Genomic DNA, 10,718 nt, shown 5'->3' on the forward strand with positions numbered 1-10,718 from the left:
CCTTTAGTGCRGACGCGCCTGCAAATAAAGCCCCTGTACTGTGTGTGCCTGTGTCCGATGCCTTCTGCACCCCCCCGCCTCCTCCTGCCTCCTCCCGCCTGTCCCGGCCGGCCCGCTCCCCCGCTCCAGCCGGGATCCGCCCCGCGCTTTCCGCGCAGCCCCGAGCGCTGCGCCTCCCGCACAGTTCGGAGGGGCCGGGAGGGACCGGGACGGGGCGGCGGACGGGACCGGGAACGGGAACGGGAACGAGGAGGGGAACCGGTGGGTCAGAACAGAACGGGACGGGACGGGACCGGCGGGCACCTGCCGAGCGCCCCCTTTGCGCGCCCTCTGCGCCCCTTTCCGTCCCGTCTCGCCCCGTCGCGCCCCGCGATGCGGAGCCCGGCGAAGCGGAGCCCCGCCGCCCTCCTGCTGCTGCCTCTGCTGGCCGGTGAGTCCGCGCCCCCCGCCGCAGCGGGGCCGGTGGGCGCCACGGTCCGGCCCGGCCCCGCCGCCCTGTTTCCGGGCGGCCGCGGAAGGGGCCCCGGGCTCGGCGGGGGGAGCCCCGGCCCCGGCCCCCCCCGCGCCCCGCAGCGCCCTCAGCCCTCCGCCGCTCCGCAGGGCTGGGGGTGGCCCTGGCCCCCGATTCCCCCCAGGGCTGTGCCCGCGGCAGCTGCTACCCGGCCACCGGYGACTTGCTGGTGGGGCGAGCAGCCCGCCTGAGTGCCACCTCCACCTGCGGGCTGCGCCGGCCCCAGCCCTACTGCATCGTCAGCCACCTCCAGGTGAGTGGGACGGGGCCCGGGAGACCGGACGAGGATGAGGGGCACGGGACAGGGTTGGGGGCACACATCATTGAGCCTCGCAACTCGCAGGAGGAGAAAAAGTGCTTCATCTGCGACTCGMGGCGGCCCTACGATGCTCGCACCAACAGCAACAGCCACCGCATCGAGAACGTGGTTACAAGCTTTGCCCCCCGMCCCAAGAAAGCCTGGTGGCAGTCGGAGAATGGTGAGCAGTGGGTGGGGTGGTGGGGCATCCTGTCCAGTCCCGGGGGGCTCTCCTTCCCTTCCTCCCACACTGAGGAAGTGTGACTCAGCCTGTGGCTGCAGCCACACCCCTGGACCACTGCCGGGTGGCGGGACGAGCCCCCCGGACCTGCGAGTGGGTGCTTCCACTTGTCACACTTGTCATCCCCAGGTGTGGAGCACGTCAGCATCCAGCTGGACCTGGAGRCTGAGTTCCACTTCACCCACCTCATCATGACCTTCAAGGTGGGTCCCAGCATGTGGGTACCCGGGCTGGGACGGGACAGGATGGAACAGCTCCTCAGGCTGGCCCCTGSCTCACCTGGGTGTCCTGCAGACCTTCCGCCCCGCGGCCATGCTGGTGGAGCGCTCGGCTGACTTTGGGCGCACCTGGAAGGTGTATCGCTACTTCGCCTATGACTGYGCTGCCTCTTTTCCCCACGTCCCCCATGGGGCCCCGCGCCGCATTGATGACGTGGTCTGCGAGTCCCGCTACTCTGACATCGAGCCCTCCAATGAGGGGGAGGTGAGGTCCTGGTAGTGTCCCAGGAGGATCAGGGGACTCCCTGCACTCTCTCATCACCTTGCTGTCCCTCCCAGGTCATCTACCGGGTGCTGGATCCTGCCATCCCCATCCGGGACCCCTACAGCCCCGCCATCCAAAGTGAGTTGCCAGCCCTCTGGGCTCCTGCTTGGCTGCTCTATTTTGGGTGTAGCTATTTTGGCTGCTCTTTCCATGCTCTGGGCCCTACACTGGGGTCAGGGCCTGATCCAGCCTGCGGGTTTTTGGGCCACTCCTGCACCCTGCCCTGTGACAGCAGCTAAAGGTCAGRCTGCATTGGGTTAAAAGGAGGGGATTGGCTGTGCTACAGCTGAACCAAACACCAACTGTGGTTCRAGATGGGGAGTCAGGCTGGGCACAGGACACAGTGGGTTAATCACCCAAGGCTAAATTTAGACTGGGATCAGGAGGGGAAGAATCTGCAGGGCAGGGCTGCTGGGAAGCTGCAGTTCTGGGGCAGCCATCCTGCTCCTCAGGCCCCAGGCTGCACCCACCAGGCACAGACATCTCCTGGGCACAGCCACCCATAGTGAGTGCCCCAGGACATGTAAAGCTGCTGTGCCAAGGGGTGTTTTCTGCCCTGGTGGGGTCCCAGCTTGCCTCTGCTGTAGGGGTGCAGAGCCCAGCCCACATGCAACCAGACTGTGCACAGCCACGTGTGCGGTAGCTGAACCCCCACAGCTACGTACAGCCCAGCCTGGCCACGTGCAACTACCTTTGCACAGCCCTGGGCCAATATTGTGTGATATAGAAAACCCTGGGCCAATATTGTGTGATACAGAAAACCACAACAGCCTGATAGTGCACAGCCCTGCGTAGACACTCCACGCTGTGCACAGCCCATCCCAGCCATGCCCAACAGGGCAGAGCCATGCCCAGCTCCTSTGAACCACCCACWGCCTCCTGTGGCACGCACAGCCCARCTCAGCTGTGCCTGGCAGAGGTGAGCTGCATACAGCTGCTCATACAGATGTGCCCACCCACCCTGTGCCAGCATGASTCTCTCCCTGCCATAGACCTGCTGCGTGTCACCAACCTGCGTGTGAACCTCACCAAGCTGCACACGCTGGGGGACAACCTGCTGGACTCGCGGCGAGAGATCCGGGAGAAGTACTACTACGCACTCTACGAGCTGGTGATGCGCGGGAACTGCTTCTGCTACGGGCATGCCTCCGAGTGCGCTCCGCTTAGCGGCGCCCCTGCCACCACCGACGGCATGGTAGGGCMARCCAGCCCCCTGTGCCCTGTCAGAGYGGGGTGGGTGTGCTGCCSAGTCCCGCAGCCCCTCTCACTGTGGCATCCTGGCAGGTGCACGGGCGCTGTGTCTGCAAGCACCACACGCAGGGGCTGAACTGCGAGCGCTGTGAGGATTTCTACCAAGACCTGCCCTGGCGCCCGGCCGAGGGCTCCAGCACCAACGCCTGTCGCCGTGAGTGCCAGGGCTGTCAGGCTGTGCTGTTCCAGGGGTTTTGGGGTGCTGTACAGTGGGATGTGGTTGGGTGGTGACTGGCATCCTGCAGACTGAGGTTTTTGGGGTGCTGCAGGCTGTAAGCTGGGGAGGTTTGGGGTTGTGGTGCTGCATATCAGAGTAAGCAGAGTCCAGGCAGGGGAGGTTTGGCACTGGGGGTGCTGCCTGCCAGGTGTGGGCTGCGGTGCCCCGTGCTGTGACACGGTGCTGTCCCTGCAGGCTGTGATTGCAATGAGCACTCGCGGCGGTGCCACTTTGACATGGCCGTGTTCCTGGCCACYGGGAACACCAGTGGGGGTGTGTGTGATGGCTGCCAGCACAACACCATGGGGCGTCGCTGTCACCTCTGCAAGCCCTTCTACTACAAGGACCCAACSAAGGACCTGCGGGATCCCGCTGTGTGCCGAGGTTAGTGTGGGACAGGCTGTGCAGGGTGGTGCTTTAATGATCAGACGCTGACTGTGCCTGTGTCCCCAGCCTGTGACTGCGACCCTGAGGGCTCTCTGGATGGTGGGCTGTGTGACAGTGCTGATGACCCAGCCAGGGGCCTGATTGCGGGGCAGTGCYGCTGCAAGGAGCACGTGGCTGGTCCCCGCTGCGACCGCTGCAAACCCGGCTTCTTCGGCCTCAGCACCGATAACCCGCAGGGCTGCCAGCGTAGGTACCGGGGTGGCACGTCCTGGGGTCAGGCATGTGGTTTGGCATTGCTGGAAACTGCTGGCTCTCCRTGCAGGGTGCCAGTGTGACCCCCGTGGCACAGTGGCTGATGGCAGCCGGTGTGACCCTGTCAGTGGGGAGTGCTTCTGCAAGCGGCTGGTGACAGGGCGCAGCTGCAGCCAGTGCCTGGTGAGTGGGGCTGAGYCCACGGACAGTGCTCAGGACTACAGCACACAGCCGGCTGCTCTCTAACAGACAGCCTTGCCCTCTGCAGCCCGAGCACTGGGGACTGAGCCATGACCTCCAGGGCTGCCGGCCTTGCGACTGCGATGTGGGAGGTKCTCGCAACAACCTGTGAGTCTCTGGGGATGTGGAGGGCAAGGGGCATCCCTGCTGGCATCAGGGCTGATGGTGCTGCTGGTGCACCAGGTGTGCCGTGGGGACAGGGCAGTGCCAGTGCCGCAGCCAYGTGATAGGACGACAGTGTGAACAGGTGGAGCCCGGTTTCTACCGCATCAACCTGGATCATTACACTTACGAAGCTGAGGATGCACGGCTGCATCAGGTAAGGAATGAAGGTGTCCCTGAGGAGCACATCAGGCAGAGCAGGGCAGTGGGTGTCCCTTTGCAGGGTCCCCAGATTGGTAGGCAGTGATCTGCCTCACTACCCAGGGCAGAGCAGTGCCTACTGGCCAAGGCAATTTTTAGGGTCCCATCTCACAACACCTGCTTGCACCAGGGCTCGGTAGTGGAGCGTGAGCCGCCCCCAGACCGTCCAGCTTCCTGGACAGGGACAGGCTTTGCCCGCATGTTGGAAGGTGGCTGGGTGGAGTTTCACGTGAGTGACGTGCCCTTCTCCACYGAGTATGATGTGGTCATCCGCTATGAGCCCCAGGTGAGCACCAGATGGTGAAGCCAGCAGTGTGATGTTTTGGCAGATTGGGAGGTGGTGGTGGGGAGTTCCAGACAGTGAGGCCTTTTGACACTGCCTCTTGTCTGCCGGCAGCACCCAGAGGCCTGGCAGGAGGTGGGTCTGAAGGTGCTGCGCCCCAGCCCCGTCTCTGCCAGCAGCCCTTGTGGAAACACCATTCCTGCCGATGACCAGCTCTCCACCAGCCTCCCCTCCGGTGCCAGGTAAGCACCTCAGTAGGGCTGGGCTGWGCTGGGGCTCACTGGAGGCACATGGCTGCCCTTGATCTGCTTTGCCCCCATCCAGGTATGTGGTGCTGTCCCGACCCATCTGCCTGGAGCAGGGTGTCTCCTACACCCTCCGCCTGGAGCTGGGCTGTGCTGCTTCTCGGCAGGATCCCACTGCCAGTGTGCTCATCGATTCGGTGAGGGACAGACAGGATGGGGGACAGCAACCCTTCAGGGGGATTGGATGCAGCCATAGGGAGCATGGGGAGAGAGGCACATGACATGCCACTGACTTTGCCCCGCAGCTGGTGCTCCTGCCCCGTTACTCCTCACTGGAGATGTTCATTGCGGGCGACCCCAGCTCCATGGAGCGCCGGGAGACCTTTGAGCGGTACCGCTGTGCCCAGCCCTTCTACGCTGCAGGGCCCTCACCTGTGGCCGAGCCCTGCTCCAGRCTCCTGCACAGCCTCTCAGCCATCCTGCATGACGGGGCGCTGYGTGAGTACAGCCCCAYACCCTGTCCCACACCCTGTCSCACAGCAGCTGACACTGACCCCACCACTCTGTGCCTGCAGCATGCCGCTGTGATCCCCAGGGCTCRCTCAGCGCCGAGTGCCAGCCCCAGGGCGGGCAGTGCCAGTGCAAACCCAATGTCATGGGACGGCGCTGTCACCGCTGTTCCCCAGGAAGTTTTGGCTTTGGACCCRGCGGGTGCCGACGTGAGTGCCAGTGGGAGAGAAGCCTGGGCACCCCAGGACTGGTGCAGGGAAGGGATGCTCTCTGCAGCCTGGGGGCAGACACTATGAATGCTTTCCAGCATGTCAGTGCAGCCGTGAGGGTTCGGTGAGCACTGTCTGCGACAGCACCACAGGGCAGTGCCCCTGCCGTGAGGGTGCCCATGGCCCACGATGTGACCGCTGCCAACCTGGCCACTGGGGCTTCCCCGTCTGCCGGCCTTGCCAGTGCAATGGGCATGCTGAGAACTGCGACCCTCGGACAGGCAGCTGCCTGCGCTGCCGTGACCACACAGATGGTGAGAGGTGCCAGAGGTAGGTGGGGTACTCGCCCAGAGTGGGGCAGGGTGCTGCTGGCAGCCCTGGCTCCTGCTGACCTTCTGCCTGCAGGTGTGCGGCTGGACACTTTGGGAACCCTGCGCTGGGTTCTGGGCAGCGCTGCCGGCCCTGCCCCTGTCCTGAGGGGCCCAGCACCTCCCGCCACTTTGCTGCCTCCTGCTACCAAGACAGCCGCTCCCAACAGGTCGTCTGCCACTGCAGCCCTGGGTACACAGGTGGGTACCTGCTGTGGCACACTCAGTGCCCCTCTGGAGTGCCCTGTCCCCGGACACTGCCCAGTGCTCTGTGTCAGCAGGTCCCCGCTGTGATGAGTGTGCCCCTGGGTACTATGGAGACCCTCTGCAGGGTGGGCGCTGCCTGCCTTGCCAGTGCCACGATAACATCGATGTGACGGACCCRGAGGCGTGCGACCGGCGCACAGGGCAGTGCCTGCGCTGCCTCTACAACACAGCRGGGCCCCACTGTGCTGAGTGCCAGCCTGGCTTCTATGGAGATGCCACTCGACACAGCTGCAGGCGTGAGTACCCACTGCCAGACTTGCCTCCAGGGGCCCGATACATCCTTAGGGACCTTGTGCATCCATGGCTCTTTGTGCACGGTGCTGTGGAGTCCCTGCAGCCCTGTCCTGGAACAGGGTTGTCACCTCTGCCCAGGCTCAGCACTGTGGCCCAGTTCCTGTTCTCACATCCAACTTACTCCATCCCATCTATATCTTATTCCCATGCCCATTCCTGTCCTCATTACCATCCTATCCCCACTGCCATCTTGCCATCCATCTGTCCCCATCCTGTCCTYATTCCAGCTCWATTGTGACCCTGGTTCCATCTCCATCGCATCTCCATCAGTGATCCTCATGCTGCTCCTATTCCACCTCCATCCAGTCCCCACCCCATCCTTGCCCAGTCTCTGTCTCCATCCTGTCTCCACCCTCATCCATCATCATCCTACTCCTGCTCTGTCCCCATCAGAACTTCCATCCCAATCTCATCCCCTTCCCTGTCCTCATTCCGTCGTCTCTTTCTCTGCTCAGTGCCTGTTGGTTCCAGGTTGTTCCTGCAACCCCCTGGGCACTGATCCCAGCACCTGTGGGCCCCAGGAGTGCCACTGCGACAGGCACAGTGGGCAGTGCCACTGCCTGCCCCATGTGGAGGGCCAGAGCTGTGACCGCTGCAGCCCCAACTTCTGGAACTTGGCCAGCGGGCAGGGCTGCCAGCCTTGTGCCTGCCACCCCCAGCACTCCCTGGCACCCACCTGCAACCAGGTGAGACAAACAGGGACAGGAGTTGGGATGGTGTGGGGCTGGGGGTGTGCTGCAGCACTGCYAGCCTCGGCCATGCCGTATCTGTCAGTTCACAGGGCAATGCTCGTGCCGGCCAGGCTTTGGGGGCCGGACTTGCACCGACTGCCAGGAGCACCACTGGGGCAACCCGCAGCAGCAGTGCCGAGGTGAGAGCTGGTGCCAGTGGGGGGACCACAGTGGGCCCCGTGGTGCCCTGACACCGCTCTCCCTGCAGCCTGCGACTGTGACCCCCGTGGCATAGCCAGTGCCCAGTGCCATCGCAGCAGCGGCCACTGTGACTGCCGGCCTGGTATCTCTGGAGTCCGCTGTGACCAGTGTGCCCGGGGCTTTGCTGGTACCTTCCCTGCCTGCCAGCCCTGCCACCCTTGCTTTGGGGACTGGGACCGTGTGGTGCAGGACCTGGCCGCCCGCACCCGGGCGCTGGCACAGCGGGCCAGCCTCCTGCAGCACACCGGGGCTGCTGGCGCCTTTGAGGGCACCTTCCGGCGRCTGGAGGAGAACCTGGCCACGGTGCGTGATGTGGTGGCCACCCGCAAYGCCACTGCTGCTACCGCCGCCCATTTGACACACGCCACGGAGGGGCTGCGGTGAGCACCCAGCATAGGGCACGGCTCCCAGGGTGGTCCTGGGGGCAGCTTTTCACCCTCTTCCCTTGCAGGCGGCAGATCGAGGAGGCGACTGAGAGGCTGACACGSGTGGAAGGGGAGCTGACGGCTGCTCAGGATGCCAACTTCAATGCCAGCCATGTGCTGAACGCTGTGGACCGGGGCGCCCGCGCCCTCAACCACAGCCTGCAGGACTTGGAACAGCGGCTGCACACCCTCAAGACCTCCAATTTCCTTGGTGAGCCACACCACAGWGCCGTGCCAGGGTGCTCAGGGTGGCCGGGGATCTGACAGTGCCCCTGCCACCCTCAGGTGCCTATGACAGTATCCGCCAATCCTACGGGGAGTCGCGGGAGGCTGAGCGCCGGGCAGACGCCTCCACCCGTGCTGTGCCCAGCCCCATCAGCATCTCGGCAGCCACCCGTCACCGCACTGAGCTGCTCCTTGCCAGCCAGAGGGATGACTTCAATCGCCACAACGCAGCCAACCGGCGGGCACTGATGGACCTGGCGGCGAGGGCACAGACCCTGAGCCTGCACCCGCTCAACGAGAAGGTGGGACATAGGGAGGGGACTGGGGTAATGGCACCCAGAGCTGCCCTGATCCTGTGCTGCCTTGCAGGTCTGCGGTGCGGTGGGTGATGTGCCCTGTGCCGAGAGCCCTTGTGGGGGTGCCGGATGCCGGGATGAGGATGGGGGACGACGCTGTGGCGGTCTGAGCTGTGGTGGAGCTGTGTCCAARGCTGACAGTGCGCTGGACCGGGCACGCCATGCCCAGGAGGAGCTGCGTCAGACTGCCAGCGACATGGACCAGCTCTCTCACAAGGTGTGTGGCACAWGGGCGCTGATGGGATCAGGTGGCACAGCTGTACTCTGCAGTCCTTGGGGCTGGCACCGAGGGTCTCTGCCCATGCTCAGGTGGCAGAGGCCAAGGGGAAGGCAGAGGAGGCCCGGTTACGAGCGCAGGCAGCCCTGGACAAGGCGAACCAGACCAGGGCCCGTGTGGAGAGCTCCAACAAGGAGCTGAGGGAGCTGATCAGCCAAGTCAAGGCCTTCCTGAGCCGTGAGTGCCGGCATGCCGGGAGGGCTGGCCACCCCTGCCCAGTGCTTTGGCTCTGCAACTGAACCACACTGCACTGACCCTGCACTGCATGATCCCCACACTGCATGTGGGCTGTGCCACCCCTGCCTCATGCTGCATTGCACAGTCCTTGCCCTGCCCCAATCATCCTGTGCCCTCCACGCCATCTCTGGCCCCCTTGCCCTGCCCCTTGTTCCTCTTTGCTCCTTGATCTGCCTGTCCCCTCCACCCCAGCGTGCTGTAGAGAGCACACTGACTACTTCCACCCACAGAGGAGGGGGCTGATCCCGAGAGCATCGAGGTGGTAGCCAGCCGAGTGCTGGAACTGTCACTCCCTGCCGCACCGGACCAGATCCACCGCCTGGCCGAGGAGATCAAGACGCGGGTGCGCAGCCTGGCCAGTGTGGATGCCATCCTGGAGCAGACGGCCGGTGATGTGCGTCAAGCTGGGCAGCTGCTGCAGGATGCCCAGCGAGCCAGGTGAGCCCAGGGACATGAAGATGCAGTCTCTCCAGGGACCCCCAGCCCAGGCTGTGCTGAGGCCTTGCTGTCTGGCTGCAGGTCACGGGCAGAGGGAGTGCGGGGCACAGCCGAGGCGGTGCGGCAGGCGCTGGAGGAGGCACGGCGAGCCCAGGGCATGGCGGAGCAGGCACTGCAGCAAGCTGCTAGTGACATCCAGCACAGCGAGAGAGTCCTCGGCACRGTAAGAGCCCCATCCCTATGACCATGGGACCCCATGCCCACCATGTGGTCAGTGCGATCACACCAAAACCCCACGCCACCGATCCTCAGATGCAGACCCAGACAGGAAGTGCAGAGCAGCAGCTGGCGGGTGCCATGGAGCAGATTGGGCTCCTGGATAGGCAGACCGACGCCCTGAAGGTGAAACGTGCCAACAACAGCCTGGCAGCGACACGTGCCCAGGAGGCAGCCAACACCGCACGGGACCGAGCCGATGAGGCCAAGCAGGTGGGTGATCAGGGGGCACCAGTGGGGCAGCAGAGATCCCCTGAGAATCCTACTGCCACATGCACTGCCCAACAGATGCTGGAGGGGCGACTGCGGGACCGGTACCGGACGGCACAGGAGCTGGTGGAGCACCGGGCGCAGGGCGCAAGGCAGGCGGGCAGCCGGGCGCAGCAGTTGCGGGATGAGGCTGCAGGACTGCTGCAGGATGCCCAGGGCAAGCTGCAGCGGCTGCGAGGTGAGGCTGGGAGCGGGGCTGGGGTGGTGGTGGGAGCGGTGGTGGGGGCCCGGCTGATTCGTGTTCTCCCTGTCCCTGCAGCGCTGGAAGAGGAATATGAGCGGAATGAGCGGGTGCTGGACGCCAAAGCAGCCCAGCTGGGCGGGCTGGAGGCCAGAATGAGGGAGGTGCTGGCCACCATCAACCAGCAGGTCCAAATCTACAACACCTGCCAGTGATCCCCCGGAGGGGCCTGGACCCYCCTGGAGCACCCGGCCTCCTCCCGCCGAGCCACCCTCTGCCCCCGCAGCGGTGGGCGGGTGGGGGCTGCAGGGTACCCCCGTGTGAATAAAGTTACAGAGCAACACCACCTCACCTCCGCGCCGTGCCGTGGGCGCGTGTCCGCTCCGGGGCCCACAGCGGTTTGCCCAGGCTGGGAACTGCTCTGGGGGGGGGGCACTGCGGAACTTGGGGTCGGGCGGTGGGAGCGGGAATTGGCAGCGGGGCTCGGGGGGGGCACAGCGGACCCGGGACACCCACACATCAGCCTGGCATTCCCACGGATGGAACCCGAGACCCKCACGGGGCAGACAAGACCCCCCGAGGGCAGACGGGACCCCCACGCTCGCTCCCGTTGCCGCGGGAA

The 10,718-nt window shown here is 64.9% G+C and overlaps 1 protein-coding gene across 1 annotated transcript; it reads left to right on the top strand.

Annotated features, from left to right (window-relative positions):
* The first annotated feature begins 52 nt into the window (after window positions 1-52).
* LOC130589148 (laminin subunit beta-2-like) lies at window positions 53-10,442 on the top strand. Its single transcript, XM_057390339.1, has 33 exons — window positions 53-430; window positions 601-764; window positions 855-990; window positions 1,180-1,253; window positions 1,345-1,533; window positions 1,608-1,671; window positions 2,586-2,788; window positions 2,878-2,998; window positions 3,257-3,445; window positions 3,515-3,694; window positions 3,771-3,883; window positions 3,969-4,048; window positions 4,124-4,259; window positions 4,434-4,589; window positions 4,701-4,828; window positions 4,911-5,028; window positions 5,137-5,329; window positions 5,407-5,550; window positions 5,649-5,880; window positions 5,956-6,119; window positions 6,200-6,421; window positions 6,951-7,165; window positions 7,254-7,350; window positions 7,419-7,791; window positions 7,863-8,047; window positions 8,122-8,363; window positions 8,431-8,634; window positions 8,727-8,871; window positions 9,162-9,369; window positions 9,451-9,592; window positions 9,682-9,858; window positions 9,934-10,093; window positions 10,175-10,442. The coding sequence occupies exons 1-33, from the start codon at window positions 58-60 to the stop codon at window positions 10,309-10,311; spliced, it is 5,664 nt and encodes a 1,887-aa protein (XP_057246322.1). The 5' UTR covers window positions 53-57; the 3' UTR covers window positions 10,312-10,442.
* The last annotated feature ends 276 nt before the right edge of the window (window positions 10,443-10,718 follow it).

Source organism: Malurus melanocephalus, unplaced genomic scaffold (genome assembly GCF_030028575.1).
Source record: "Malurus melanocephalus ecotype Western Australia unplaced genomic scaffold, MMel_1.1 scaffold_24, whole genome shotgun sequence".
In the NCBI taxonomy this organism is placed as follows: Eukaryota; Metazoa; Chordata; class Aves; order Passeriformes; family Maluridae; genus Malurus; species Malurus melanocephalus.